Below are 14,227 nucleotides of genomic sequence, written 5' to 3'. Positions count from 1 at the left end.
TTATATTTTCATGAAAATTTAGGCTAGGCTGGTCTGGGCTGCCCTCCCTCTCCCACAAATTATCCACACCCCCCCCCCCCCTCATAATTATTTGTTTCCGTCCTGGAGGCCCAAAAGAAACATTTACAAAAAAAAATTAGATCTTACTAAATTTAAAGTTGATCAATTCGATTCAGATTTTAAAGGGGGTGTGAAATTGACCAATAGGATGACAAAAGCTGAAGCTTGCCCTTGGGGTATGACCAAAGGGTGTAGGAAAAAGGGAATGGCAGGCTAGCTGCTGGCTAGATGGTATAAAAAACCGTTAAATTAGGTTGCCAAATTTTGTCCTTAAATCTCATCCAGATCTTGCTCTTCGGCGGAGATTGCTTAATTGTACTAAATGTAACAGGAGTCAACATACAGCTTAAGCTGTAAAGCTGAACTGGCTAATGTCCTTACCTATGAACGTCAAATGATTGAGAGCTGTCTCATTAAATCCTAAATGTTTTTTTAAATAATATTTTTTAAAACTGTGTTGTTTAATTATTTTTAGTTTACCTTTAAAACGCTTTGGAAGCACAAATTATTTTTTTAAGAAAAAAAAACTTATTTTTTTGTTGGGGGGGGGGAAGGGGCATATTTACATATCCTATAGTCCTATACTTTTTTTTTTAGGGGGGGGGGGGTGAGTCAACAAACATCCAGTCTTAGTTTTAGTTATAAAAAGAAAAATTGAAGAAAAAATTTTTTTAGGGGGGGGGCGATTTTTTTTCTTGGGGCGATTTCTCTTTAGAGGGTGGTAGTACCCTCCTCCAAAATATTTATTAACCTTTCCAGGACTTATGTGAACCTATCTATTTAAAGGAGAACCATATTGGTTAGGTGATGAGCAAGATCCTTTGGTACACACATATTCTGTTTCTTTTATATAAGGATTATACACTAAATTTAGCCTAATAAGGTTGCATATGAGCTTTACAAAAATGTCTATAGAGCTTAAGCAACTAAGTGAAAGTTAACAAGACCAACGGGATCCTCTTATATATTGCCTAAATAATGCTAGAACTTAATCCTAAAAGTTTTCACCTCGTTGCTAAAAAGATCAAGGTATTTGAATCAGAGCTTTAAAAAATATTCAACGTGTTTTTTTTGCATTTTTCACCAACTTTCTTTAATATGGATTTAAGAGGTTTTTTTATACAAAACTAATTAGTTTCTTGTTATCCAGCATTAGATAATTGCACGACGTTTCTAAAATGGTATTACATTACGTCCTAAGTTAATATTTGATTAAATGGTAAGTAAAACAAAAAAAATTTAAAAATCATTTTTTTGGGAGATTTTTGTATCTAAATTTCGTGAATTCCAGGGTAACAACTTCAGAAGGCCATAAAATCTTTAATTTTTATATTTTTCATTGATTTAAAAATGCAAACCTCCTCTAATATGATGAATATTAACATGGACTTTTAAAATAATTGATTTTCGAAAGTTCGATTTTTGGGCCTAAATAATTTTTTCCACAAAGTTGGATTCCTGGGCACACTGTGAAATAGTTGCTTAAACAAGCGCCTGCTCCTTTATCATCTCCATATTCAGATGTATTTTAAAGGGATATAATGGAGGCAGATAAATAGACTAAAGCCGTGTGCTCAAGGAAATTTGGATTTTTAGTTTTTTTTTGAAAATTAGATGGGAGTATTTTTTCTAGGGATGATTTTTCTTGGGAAGTTAAAATAAACATATGAAAATTAATTAAGAAGAACCATATCGGTTCAGTATTTACCAAAATACTTCGCCACACATAGACAGACATCCTCTTACTTTTTAAAAAGGTTAGGATTGGTTGTGTTAAAACAGAATTTTAGACAGACCATTCTAGCTAAAGGCAACATTACAAGAGCATAGAAAACATTTAGATAATGGCGCGCTAACTACAAAAGAGTACACACAAGAACTGATTAAAGTCTACACTCTACAGTACAGTATTAAATGTTTTCTAGGTCAAGAAACATTGAATAGTCAGATTTGATTAGAGTAAAGTGTTAAAAAATGACCTTTGAAAAGTCATTACTGTGATAGGTTTGTCTGTAATACTCATATAAACACTTTTTCTAACATTGTTCTTTTTTTACTTGATCTTGATGAGGTTTTTTATGAGGGCAGCTTAATGGTAACTAGAATCTGTACATTCATCCATACGTTTGTTTAAGTTGGGAACTTTTACTATACATTTTCTTGTTTATTGAGGAATTTAATCTTATTATCAAACTTGATCTGCTATTAAACCTAAATTATTGTTTGTTTGTTCTTGGTGCGCTAAAAAGTGTAGCCTTTCTATAATTAGGGCGGTCTTTTGTTACAGATTGCTCTAAATATTAATTTAGGCATCTGTTAGTATCGTCGTTTAACCGATTTCAAACATATTTTATTTCAGAATTGTATAAAATGTTGCTGAAACTGTTAGGGGGAACCGCTGGTGGCTTCGCCACTTATATCCTTGGAAATTATATCATAGGTAAATGCCAGGGATAAGGGATAAGACAATGGCCGATAAAATGCTGTCCATCCTCATTCTCAATGATGATACCCAAAATTACTTCTTCTTTAGATTACAATTAGAGGTTGAAACGTTTAGACACTAAAATTATAGAACCAATCAATCAAAATTTAATGTCCCCAAGGTTGTTAAGCCAGCGAATAAGATAGCATTATTAGAAAACTTTGGGGACTAGTGTAATAAACAGTACAATGTCCCCTACCTCCTTTGGTAAATGAAGGTTATTGCCACTGGAATAAGACAATATAGTATAAAGTTAAAAAGATTTTATGGTTTTAGAATTATTTTTAATTTCAAATTTGATTTTAGAGAAAAGAAGTTGTAAACCCCTTGATATTGAAGTAACGCGACAACCAAATATACCAGTTTTCGGCGTCAATATTCTACCAGTCATTGGCGCTTTCTTCAGGTGTTTTTATATTTTTATTTCAGCTAAAGATGTCAGACGGGGTTGGGGGGTTCTTAACCCTACCCCCATCTCAAAAAGAATTTTATCCTCATCTGGGTAATTTTTTGTGGGGGTTGTTATTCTCCACTCTGACAACCCCGACAAAAATTAATTTAGGTACTTAACACCATAATTTAATGCAATTATTTTTTTTTAATTAATTATTTTTTTACATTTCCCACATAAATATGATTTTCATTTCCCCCACTCCCCCGTGTTGAACTACTCCCAATATACAAATCCCCCCCCTCTCCCTCCCCCCCCCCAAAAAAAATAAGTAAATAAAAAGCTTGGACATCCTTGAGCGAAGCTACTTTATGTTATGGTTATGTCATTGTCTATAGCACAGTCAGATATTGGTATATCTCTTGAAATTGAAGTTTCAAGGCATCAATATTTTTCAAGTTATTGGCGTTTCAGGAATCTAAAAGCATAAGACAATGGCCGATAAATTTTATGTACATCCCCAATAATGATAGATTACAATAGTGTTTAAAACGTTTGAGCACTCAACCTAATGAGCTAATAAATCAAAATTTACTAAAGTTTTCAAAGCCAACGAATAAGAAAACATAATTATAAAACTTTTGGGACTAGTATAATAAAAAGCTCATTGTCCCCTCTCTATCTGTTTATATTTCTCAATAGTAGCATAGCTATTCCAAAACATGAGTCCATATTGATGTGTCCCTCTGGTTACAGTCATAGTAATGAAGGTGCTGAAAAAAACCTTGAAAGCAATTTATTATTTATGTGAAAGTCCTAAAATTAAGACTAAAAATAAAGACACCATAAATGACACATATAAATCGATAGAGCTGTTTCATAGATCTTAGTAGACATGCAGACGGACAAATAACTTAAAACTGCATATTCTAGATAAAAGCAAGTAATTTCAATTGTTTTAGGGCCCTTCCAGAATCTACAAGAAAGAAGTTAATCAACACAGTAAGATATTGTTTTTAGCACGCTAAGTTAAAGCTACTCTATAATTCCAAATGTACGTCTGTCCGTTAGACACGAATTGAGGGGGAACGTTATTTTCTCAACTCCTATTTAAGAAAGAAGCCTGAAAGTTCTTGTCAACATTCCCATCATTATGGATCATAGTTAACTATAAAACATCTATGGTAGTCGAACTGCTTAATAGCGGGTTTCTGACTATTTTTATATTTTTCACGCCTTTTTCATGATTTTTTTGCTTGTTACTTGTGGATGCTGTAATCCTTGATTAAATACTCTTCTGTTTTACAATTTGCAACATTACTGGTAATTTTTGAATTTAGTACCTTGATGTTTAAAGCTCGAAATTTACCAAATTGAATCATGATTTTTGTATCATTTAGAGAATTAGGTTAATCGTGAGATAATCTAATGATATAATAAAATTTTATTACCATTATTCTAAACGCTAGGATACTCAAGGATCAACTTAAACATTCAAAGGGTTAGGAAACTAGGATAATTCTTAGCGGCGGATTTTTAATTATAGCTAACATTTTTCAGCAAAATGCTCCCAAAAGTATGAAGCTTGAAGATTGGTTTGATGTCTTTGGAAAAGATCCATATAAGGTTAGTGAAAATTAGTTATTATTATTTAGTCAGTCCGTCCATCTGTCTGTTAAGAAATGATAAGGGAAAAACATGATTTTCTTCGCTTCTGTTCAAGATAGATGTCAGAAAGTTATCTTTAAAAAGATAAGCAACAGTATGTAATCTTTTTGGTCCGTCGGTGTATCGGTGATGCTTTGACAGAATTTATGACTGTAGAAAATTATTTATTTCTCGTTGTCATCTTAGATTTTCAAGAAGAAATATGCAATTTTATCAGCTATTGTGAGAGATAGATTCTTAAAATCATTGAGAATCTACAATGCAAGATCTCAAGTATTAATGCTGTGTTTGAGGTTAAGATTTTGTTCGGAAAATATAATTTTCCTCAGTTGCTATGTAAAGATGTTTCGATGTTTGTATAAAGTTTTCTATTGACAATGATCTACTTTACTATATGAATCAATTTTATTTCCATTTACTTTACTATCCTCCTTGATTTATATTTAGGAACTTTGCTTTTTATGGCATTTTTTTTAGATTGAAGAAATTGTACCAGGAAAAGTTTGGAGTGTTGAGTTCAAGTTTGTCAGTCATTTTGCTTTTGAGTAAGGATATTTATTTAGTTCTCTTTAGAGCTTTTTGTAGTTTTAGGATGATTTTATATGCATAAATATTTCTTTCTGTCTCTATTCTAGGAGTAAAATAGTTGTTCTTTTTAGCCCTGAAGCTGAGAAGGCTATGAAGATGCTTGGTTTAGACTTGTCAAGTGAGGAGGGCAGGAACACAATCCTGGAGGCTGCAGAGCTATGGAGAGGACAGCAAGGTGTAGAACAGGTATAGTTATTACTAGAGTCAGGAGGATAGAACAGGATCCTGGAGGCTGCAGAGCTATGGAGAGGACAGCAAGGTGTAGAACAGGTATAGTTATTACTAGAGTCAGGAGGATAGAACAGGATTCTGGAGGCTGCAGAGCTATGGAGAGGACAGCCTGGAGTAGAACAGGTATAGTTATTACCAGAGTCAGGAGGATAGAACAGGATTCTGGAGGCTGCAGAGCTATGGAGAGGACAACCAGGAGTAGAACAGGTATAGTTATTATTAGAGTCAGGTGGATAGAACAGAATCCTGGAGGCTGCAGACTGCAGATCTATGGAGAGGACAGCAAGGAGTAGAACAGGTATAGTTATTACCAGAGTCAGGAGGATAGAACAGGATTCTGGAGGCTGCAGAGCTATGGAGAGGACAACCAGGAGTAGAACAGGTATAGTTATTATTAGAGTCAGGAGGATAGAACAGAATCCTGGAGGCTGCAGAGCTATGGAGAGGACAGCAAGGAGTAGAACAGGTATAGTTATTTTACTAGAGTCAGGAGGATAGAACAGGATCCTGGAAACTGCAGAGCTATGGAGAGGACAACCAGGAGTAGAACAGGTATAGTTATTACTACAGTCAGGAGGATAGAACAGGATCCTGGAAACTGCAGAGCTATGGAGAGGACAGCCAGGAGTAGAACAGATATAGTTATTACTAGAGGTAGGAGGATAGAACAGAATCTTGGAGGCTGCATAGCTATGGAGAGGACAGCTAGGAGCAGAACAGGTATAGTTATTACAAAAGTCAGGAGGATAGAACAGGTTCCTGGAGGCTGCAGAACTCAGAATAGGATAACTAGGAGTTTTTATTTTATACCACAATTAAATCAACTTTCAAAACTAAGCCATTTCTTTTTAAACATCTTTAGCCATGTTAAAATATCATTAATCATAATTGTTACCAGGCTAAGAAAGACATTGCTGAAAGCATCAGGGTTAATGAGCTAATTAAAGAGAAAGGAAAGTGTCCTGAGACTATTGCTGAACTTCCCAGCATTGTTTACATGGGAGTTGTCAAGCTCAACAATGGAGAAGTTCTTCTCTATTCACCAGTAAAGGTAAAACATTTTAATATCAATATTTACTTTTTTAAGAAATGCAAAGAATATAAGAATATTCAATAATAGTTCTTATTGATTTAGGGTATAATACTTTGAAACAAAACAAAGGAGGTCATTTTTTTCGCGTATTTTCCATAATTGTAAATGTAGACATCTAGTCAAATGCTCTTATAAAATCGAGCTGTTCTTCATTATCCCATAACTTTACAGAAAATACGCGGAAAAATGACGCCCTTTTTTTCATATTTCATCTGTAAGGTTCGTGATGAAACTGGATTCTCTGAATGGCTGAACAATATTGGACCTGTTAAATGGGTTGTTGTAGGTAAATTTTGTCCATCATTTAAAATAAAAATATAGAATGCTTTATCTTCTTTTTGTGTGTTCTCAAGGGCCTCTGAAGCAATGCTCCTCAACAATTTAGTCTGGTCATCAAACATTGGAGAAAAACACTAGAGGGGGAAGAAGGGTTTAAATAACTGTATTTCCATATCCCAATGACCTTGTGCCGACTCTCAATTGGGTCTTTGAAAATCAACCAATGGTTTCGGCAATATTAACACCGCCAAGTAGCAGAAAACTATTTGTTAGCAGACAAAAAAAGGTCATTGGAAAAGGGGGGGAGGGTAGGTAGTTAACTGAATAAACAATAAACATCTATAGTGTGGATCTGTTCACTTAACTTTATCGCATTCAGCTAATCTTACCAGTTTTTCACCAGATTTTCTAAATTATATTGGCTGAAAGTGATAAAATACAAATCAATCATTTCATTGAGTAGAATAATGTCGTCTTTTTAGAAATAGTTCAAAGTAGTTTTTTGACTAGATCTAGGATATTTTGCTTATTCAACTAAAATTTTTAAAGAATCTAAGTTATGATGAAATCATATCTTGTTTAGGTTCAAGTTCCCATACTCTGCAGTTACCAGAAGTTATTACAAAGTAAGAACAGTTATTCTTGGTTATCTTAGAATTTCTAATTGCTCTGTTCAGTAATATCTATCTGACAAAGTATTAGGGTGTATGGCAGTCAAACTAATCTGCTTTTTCCCCCTAATTTTTATTGGCCAAATGTCAGAATTTTAAACATAAGAATAAGATTATTTTCTGTCACTTGTCCTTTCCTGTCTTACCAACTCCAAAAAGAGTATGCCTACGAATATGACTCATTTCCGCTGGATTAAAACCTGTTCTGAGTCATACTCAAAATACATGCATCAAAGAATGAACATTTGTCTTCAAAAACTTTAAATAAAAATTATTACAATTGATCACTGTTTTGTAGGCCCTTACCACCGGTTATAGTTTTCAATTCTCTTTTCGCGGGAAAACTGGCTATAATACGATGAAACTAATATTACCTATACATTCTTAGGTTTCCCGAGGCCAACTATGTTGTACCTATGACCGTCTGGGAAAAGATTAAACATTTGAAAGATTTAAAGTTGAAGGTAAGGATAAAAACTTACTAACCTTTAATATAAAGCTTTTTTTGTCTGATCCTTGGGATTGAGTTCTCCATTTTAGGGAAGCTTCGCATAGATCCCAGGGTAGTTCTAGTTATAATTCTTGGGATGGTTTTTGGCTATTTTTTCACTCTTTAAATACGGAGCCCAAGTGTGTAATATTTTTAAAGATGATCGTAAAGTATGATGTTTTCTCATTGAACAATGATGACTTAATTATATTATTTATTTGGACTCTCTCTGACTAGGATGACGCCAACCGGAATATGCTTCTAGTAAATTAATTCATAATATTTAGACTGCTCCCGACTATGATTACACCAACCCTGAGGAACTAGCCAATCTGAATACACTTCTAGCAAATGAAGGTAGATAACCAAGAACTTTTTTATCCATAAGTCGCGCAGGAATAATAAGCTAACAAAATTTTAAAGAAAAGGGATATCTGTATATCTGTGGGTGTGTCAGTAGAAAAGGATTATGTTAACTCAATAGTGAAGCTTACATGAATTTTTGGGAAGTGTGATTTCTCATTTGAGGGTGGTGGTACCCTCCCCCAAAAAGTTATAAACCTTCCCGAGACCTATGAGAACCTACCCTGTTAGGGAGAACATGATCGGTTCAGCGAGACCCTTTGGTACAAACAAACAGACAAACAAACATCCTGTTACTTTATCATTTAAATGTTTTAGGAGTTTCTCTGTACCATGTGAATGGAGACACCATAACCGAAGCTATGGTAGTCAAGGCCCATGGAACTGCACTAGAGTGTGATCTCATCTACACCAGACCGTAAGATCTATTAATGGAAGCCTGAGATGAGTTTTTGAAAGAAGAATGCCGCGTTTTTTCTACATTTTTTAGACCTGTCGTCTTCGTTCAATCAATCATGAAAGCCCTGTAGGATTTAAACAGAGTATACAACTATTTATTTAATTATTTCGCTTTTGTTGGTACGGCTTTTATAGAAGAAAAATAAAAAATCTTAAATCCATTTTTGCTGTATATTAATTAATGCATCTTTTTAGAGCTTTATTAGACACTAGCGGCTTCGCCCCTAGCCTCTAGGGGCTTTGCCCAAAGAGGTAATAAAAAATTGGCGAAATACGTAAAAGGACCAAGGAAATCTTCTACAAAAAAAAATGAGGGAGGGGATTTTATGTTTTTGGCGGGTTGGGGATGTCCCACCTCCCAAAAAAAAAAAGCCTAAAACCACCATAGGACCAGTAGGTATATTCCCTGAGGAGTAGAATTCGATCGGTTCAGTGGTTACCGAGATCTTAAGAGATGGACGGACGGAAAGACAGACAGACAGACGGACACACAGACAGACATCGTTCTACTTTGTATTATAGATTATACAAATGGCTAACTAATAATTATAAAATTTTAAATTCCTAAGTTGTATACTCTGTTTAAATCCTACGAGGCATTTTCATAATAATGATTGATTAAACGAAGACGACAGGTCGAAAAAATGCAGCATTCTTCTTTCAACAAGGATGACAACATCCATAAAAGCGAAGCACTGAAACGGTACGACAAACGGACATTAACACTTGTATAGTGTTAGAACTTAATTATCATAATATAAATTCATAAGAGTCAAAGCAAAATTGTAAGTAAATTTGTTGAAAAACTGCTTGATACAGGAAAATTTTTATGGACATACTTACATTTTTAGGACTTGATTATAGAGTTGCTTCGCTTAATACATTATACTTTGTTGTCCCAGGAATCAATATACCAAAAATCAGATCAATCCGATGATTAGATCACATAAAAATTTGTTGTTAAAAAAGTAAAAAAATCAACATGTTTAAAATGGACGTACGGACATTTTGGTAATAATTATAGAGTTGCTACGCTTTCTAAATCGTACCTAATTACTAAAGGAATCACCATGCAAAATTTGAAATCGATAGGACAATTCTAACATGCCTAAATTAACGGAAAAAGCTATCCGTTACGGACGTACGGACGGACGGACGGACGGACGTACGGACGTACGGACGGACCGACCCTAATTATAGAAAAGCTTCGCTTTTAAAAAAACCATCTCTGTTTAACTTTCGAATATGTTCAACTCCAAAAAATGTTATTTTAAGATGCAGGCTTCTTTTTTATAATAAAGCTCAATTATAGTTTACTATCGTGAATTTGTGCACTTTATATAAATGATCAAATGATATTATTTGCTAGCTTGTTGTTCGTTTTCAGTCATTATTGATATTGTACCTAAATTTATTAGTTTTAAAGGAAAATTTTATATTTAGGAATGGAGAAGTCTTCAATGAAAATCAAACTGCTTGGACCAGGTAATAATTTGTAGTACCCAGGGATCTAGGGGATAAGACAATATACTATAAATTTATATAAACCCTTCAATTATAGAAAACAAAATTATCCCTTTTTGGACACTGATAGTTTACTAACCAATCAAGATTTAATAAAAGTCCTCAAATTTTTATGGAACACAAATGTGAGACCGTGTTTATTAAACTTTAAAGTCCAGTATATTCAAGGATCCAAAGGGATAAGACAATGGTCGATAAATTGATGTACATCCCTTATTATGATACACAAATTTGCCCCTTTTGTAGGTTAAAAATACTGATAAAAACGTTTAGACACTTAATTTCATGAACCAACCAATCAAAGCTCAATAAAAGTTTCTAAAATTGTTGAGCCAGTGAATAAGAATACTTTGGAGACTAGTATAATTTACATTCAAATGTCCCCTCCCTTCCTGATAATAATGACAGAAAATAAAATTGTTTAAGATTATATAATCTGGCATTGTGTAAGAAGCCAACGTCACCAAACAATGCTCTGCCTCCATACAGGTAAGAAAAACGGCTATTTTCAAAAATAGCTGATCACAAAAAATGCCTACTACATATCTTTAAAAATGGACTGTTTTATTACAAGCCAGCAATAAATCAATTATTATACAATATTTTGTTATCATTAATTTGTCACAATTTCAACTGCATTGTTGACATATTTCTTTTCTTCAAAATACTAATTTTATACTAATAACGCCGTAATAAATCTTAAGAAATTTTCCCGGTATACTAGCGAAAATAAAATTTCATAACAGGATTTAGAATCAAGGAAGTCCAAGGAAGATGGGGGGGGGGGGATATTTCTCATCAAAAAAGTTTACTTTTGTGTCATAACAGTTTGAACTCAACAAAACATTTGATGATATTTAGTCATAACCTTAGTATATTAAAAAAATGGAATCAATGCTGGAAGGTGCTTAGAATCACTTGCTCTTGTTCGTGCATAGTCCCCATTTGTAAAGTCTATTGATTAATTTATATTTGATTGTTAAGGTTTTGGCTTATGGACCCTACCTGTGACTTATCGTAAGTATAATTTTGAAGACTGCTACTCAAAAGAACACCAATGTTAATCTGTATGTTTTTTTTAAATCAAAGCTTTTTTTATAATGTAAGGGTCGGTACGTATGGGATATTTCTTATCATTAATTTATGCAATTTAAGATTGGTTTTTGAAACAATGAGTTAAAATTCAAAGGAGTTCTCAAAGTGTTTGAGTCACCAAAAAAGATAAGCTGATTACAAAACGTTGGGTACCAGTTTGATTTACAGTCTAACGGTGAGAGTTCGAGTTCAAGTCCCGATGTGGCAACTTGAATTTCTCAGTCGCAATTCATTCACGCAACTTCCCTTTGGTTGTGTAAGGAGGGTGATAATTTCTTTATGGTGACTTAAATTGGGACACCTGCCATACTCGGCGAGGGTGAGGTAATAAAGAGTAGGTCCCTTGAGACAGCGGGTCAAGTATTTGTACTTGAGCGTGGACCTTGAGCTGGCCCTGTTGCTAGCATACAAAAGTGTCTCGTCCTACGCCATGACTACTTAGGTCCAAATCTAAGAAACTATGGCTACACAGTACACACAGTCTAATGTCCTTCCAAATTATTCTTGCCTTTTGTCTTAGACTGATGCAATCGGTGCGTCCCAAGAATGATGGTTCTTCATGCACTGATATGGCAGATTCCCTCAGGTTTGCACCGTTTTAATCAGGGCTCGGCAGCCGCGAGTCAGCCTCAAGTTTTGACCGTTTAGATTGTTTTTAATTGATTGCTATTATTGGGTCAGCTTTAGACTTTCAGATGATTTTTTAAATTGTAAACGGTTGATTTTTCTTCGGCTTACCGGCGACTGACAAGCGGGTGCCGAGCCCTTATTCAAATTTGAATAGCTGACAATATTAGTTGTCAATTGCCAGAGATATTGGTATAGGACAATGGGGCTAAAATTCATTCGTTCGGTTGTCTCAGACTTTGGATACTGGTCTCCTGGCAACTTTTCTTATTTTGGCTAATCCCTATAACCATGCTTAATAAAAGTAATAGGGTGGGTGTCTGCCTGTCTTTGTGTACCAAAGGATGTTACTAACTGCTGGACCGACATGATTCTAATTTACAATAAAGCTTTATATCAAATTTAGGACGGTTCTGAAAGAAGATTTTGATCATGCCATCGGCGTTCATACTGGACCAATCCCAGGGTAAGCTTCCTTGTTAAGTAAATTTACTCGATAATTACATAGTGTATGTCCGTAAGTCTGACCGACAGGTCATTAATAATAATTTATTGTGTTGAAGCATTGGCAATATATTTTAAAAATAAGAAAGTTTTGATAATAGAAAGAAAACGAAGTAGAGGGTTTCGTCATATTTTCATAGTGGCTTTTCACCATTTTCTAGTTCATGCGGGGGTCTCTAATCTTGCGGTGCCAATTTCCTAAATTTTCGTGACAATCATTAACATTTACCTAACCTATCAAAAGCTACGAAAATTCGACGAAACCCGCTACTTCGTTTTCTTTCCATGATCCAAAAGTTTTATATTTTAGGCTTTACTTAACTGAATAGTCTGTTTATACTGTTTGATAAGGATAAAACCATTTCAGTATTTTTTAATAATATTAAAGGGGTAGTTGCACGAAATGCATTTAAACTAGAATTTAGTGAACCGAATATTTCTTCCTGCTTAATGGTTTAAATTACAACTACAGGGCATATATTTGAATGAATTTCAATTTTCTACCATGTAGTTTTAAAAATATCAGGACTTGAAAATCGTATTTTTGCTTATTTTCACAAAAACATCATGACGACTATTTAGTGATGTCTAATTGTTTTTAGTTATTTTAATACAAAATTATATATGTTTGATGGAATACTTGTAACTTTTGCCAGAAAAGATTTTTCTGAAATGCACATCATGCATCTATCCCTTTTAGTTTAATTAAAAGAAAATTTGGGATGTAGAAGTTTGAAATTTCCATAGGTAATTCCTCTTAAAAGGGTGATCTACCCTCAACTAAACTAGCAATGAAAACTTTCCATTGGCCTTTAAAAAAACCTTCCCAGTAAAGAATAACAAAATCTGTCCTTGGATTGTTATATTTTTAATTCAGCCACAGACAGACAGACATACATCATAATAGTTTTTTAACATCTATTTTTTGTAGGGATGACTTCAAAGAGAGCTTGAACCTGAACTGGAATTGGCTGGATGGAAAATCTTTGCTTCAACCAAAAAATTAGATTGCCACAGAGTTTCTGATATGCTACAAACATTATTCATTATTTTAAAAGCTACAACTACTTAATTACCTACCTCTAAAAGCACAAATTACAGAAATTCTATCAAATGTTATTTATTCACTATTCTTATCCTTTGATATTATGATAACTTCTTTTATGATATTATCTCTTGGACAAATAATACCATCGTAGTTGTATTACCTATTTGTTATGTATGGAATGATTGTGGAAATTTGGTACTTGCTTACATGTGGTAGACTGGAGCACCGAAAACCCCCCCCCCCGCTTAGTTTTGACAAAAATTGAAAATAAGGGGGGGGTAGTTTTTTAATGTCTGGAAAATGGCAAGGAGGAAAAGTGCAGGGAAAGGCAAAGACTTTTTGTTCAAAACCCCCCCCCTTAATTTTGAAGAAAATCAAAAATAAGGGGGGGGTAGTTTTTTCACTGTACAACACGCCAGAAAGTTGAGTGAGGTAAATCAAGTAAATCCAGTATACCAGAGGGGAATGCTTATTACAGGGATATTCATGTTTTGGGGCATAATTTCCTTATTTATTGACTGATTTTAAAGTAAAAGTAAAAGGTTTTAATTTTGTGCGCACAAAATTAAAACCTTTTACTTTTACTTTAAAATCAGTCAATAAATAAGGAAATTATGCCCCAAAACATGAATATCCCTGTAATAAGCATTC

General features: G+C 34.1%; 1 protein-coding gene across 1 annotated transcript; it reads left to right on the top strand.

The window, feature by feature from the left end:
* Nucleotides 1-2,414: 2,414 nt before the first annotated feature.
* On the top strand, nucleotides 2,415-13,634 carry LOC145322847 (uncharacterized). Its single transcript, XM_080165168.1, has 18 exons — nucleotides 2,415-2,500; nucleotides 2,852-2,951; nucleotides 3,899-3,938; nucleotides 4,497-4,562; nucleotides 5,082-5,149; nucleotides 5,264-5,378; nucleotides 6,322-6,474; nucleotides 6,736-6,802; nucleotides 7,379-7,421; nucleotides 7,855-7,930; nucleotides 8,244-8,313; nucleotides 8,638-8,737; nucleotides 10,222-10,263; nucleotides 10,729-10,791; nucleotides 11,287-11,319; nucleotides 11,918-11,983; nucleotides 12,431-12,490; nucleotides 13,460-13,634. The coding sequence occupies exons 1-18, from the start codon at nucleotides 2,431-2,433 to the stop codon at nucleotides 13,533-13,535; spliced, it is 1,308 nt and encodes a 435-aa protein (XP_080021294.1). The 5' UTR covers nucleotides 2,415-2,430; the 3' UTR covers nucleotides 13,536-13,634.
* The last annotated feature ends 593 nt before the right edge of the window (nucleotides 13,635-14,227 follow it).

This window comes from Acartia tonsa, chromosome 6 (genome assembly GCF_053477335.1).
Source record: "Acartia tonsa isolate MP-2025a chromosome 6, ASM5347733v1, whole genome shotgun sequence".
Lineage (NCBI taxonomy): Eukaryota > Metazoa > Arthropoda > Copepoda > Calanoida > Acartiidae > Acartia > Acartia tonsa.
The sequence above is the reverse complement of the archived record's forward strand: the minus strand, read 5'-3'. Positions and strand labels throughout refer to the sequence as shown.

What these genes read in the sequence shown, in the direction of transcription:
- LOC145322847 (XM_080165168.1), top strand. Translation starts at nt 2,431, where the DNA reads ATGTTGCTGAAACTGTTAGGGGGAACCGCTGGTGGCTTCGCCACTTAT. An exon ending in GTCATTGGCGCTTTCTTCAG is followed by an intron (nt 2,952 to 3,898) that starts GTGTTTTTATAT and finishes CAATTGTTTTAG; the next exon opens with GGCCCTTCCAGAATCTACAA. An exon ending in CATACTGGACCAATCCCAGG is followed by an intron (nt 12,491 to 13,459) that starts GTAAGCTTCCTT and finishes TATTTTTTGTAG; the next exon opens with GGATGACTTCAAAGAGAGCT.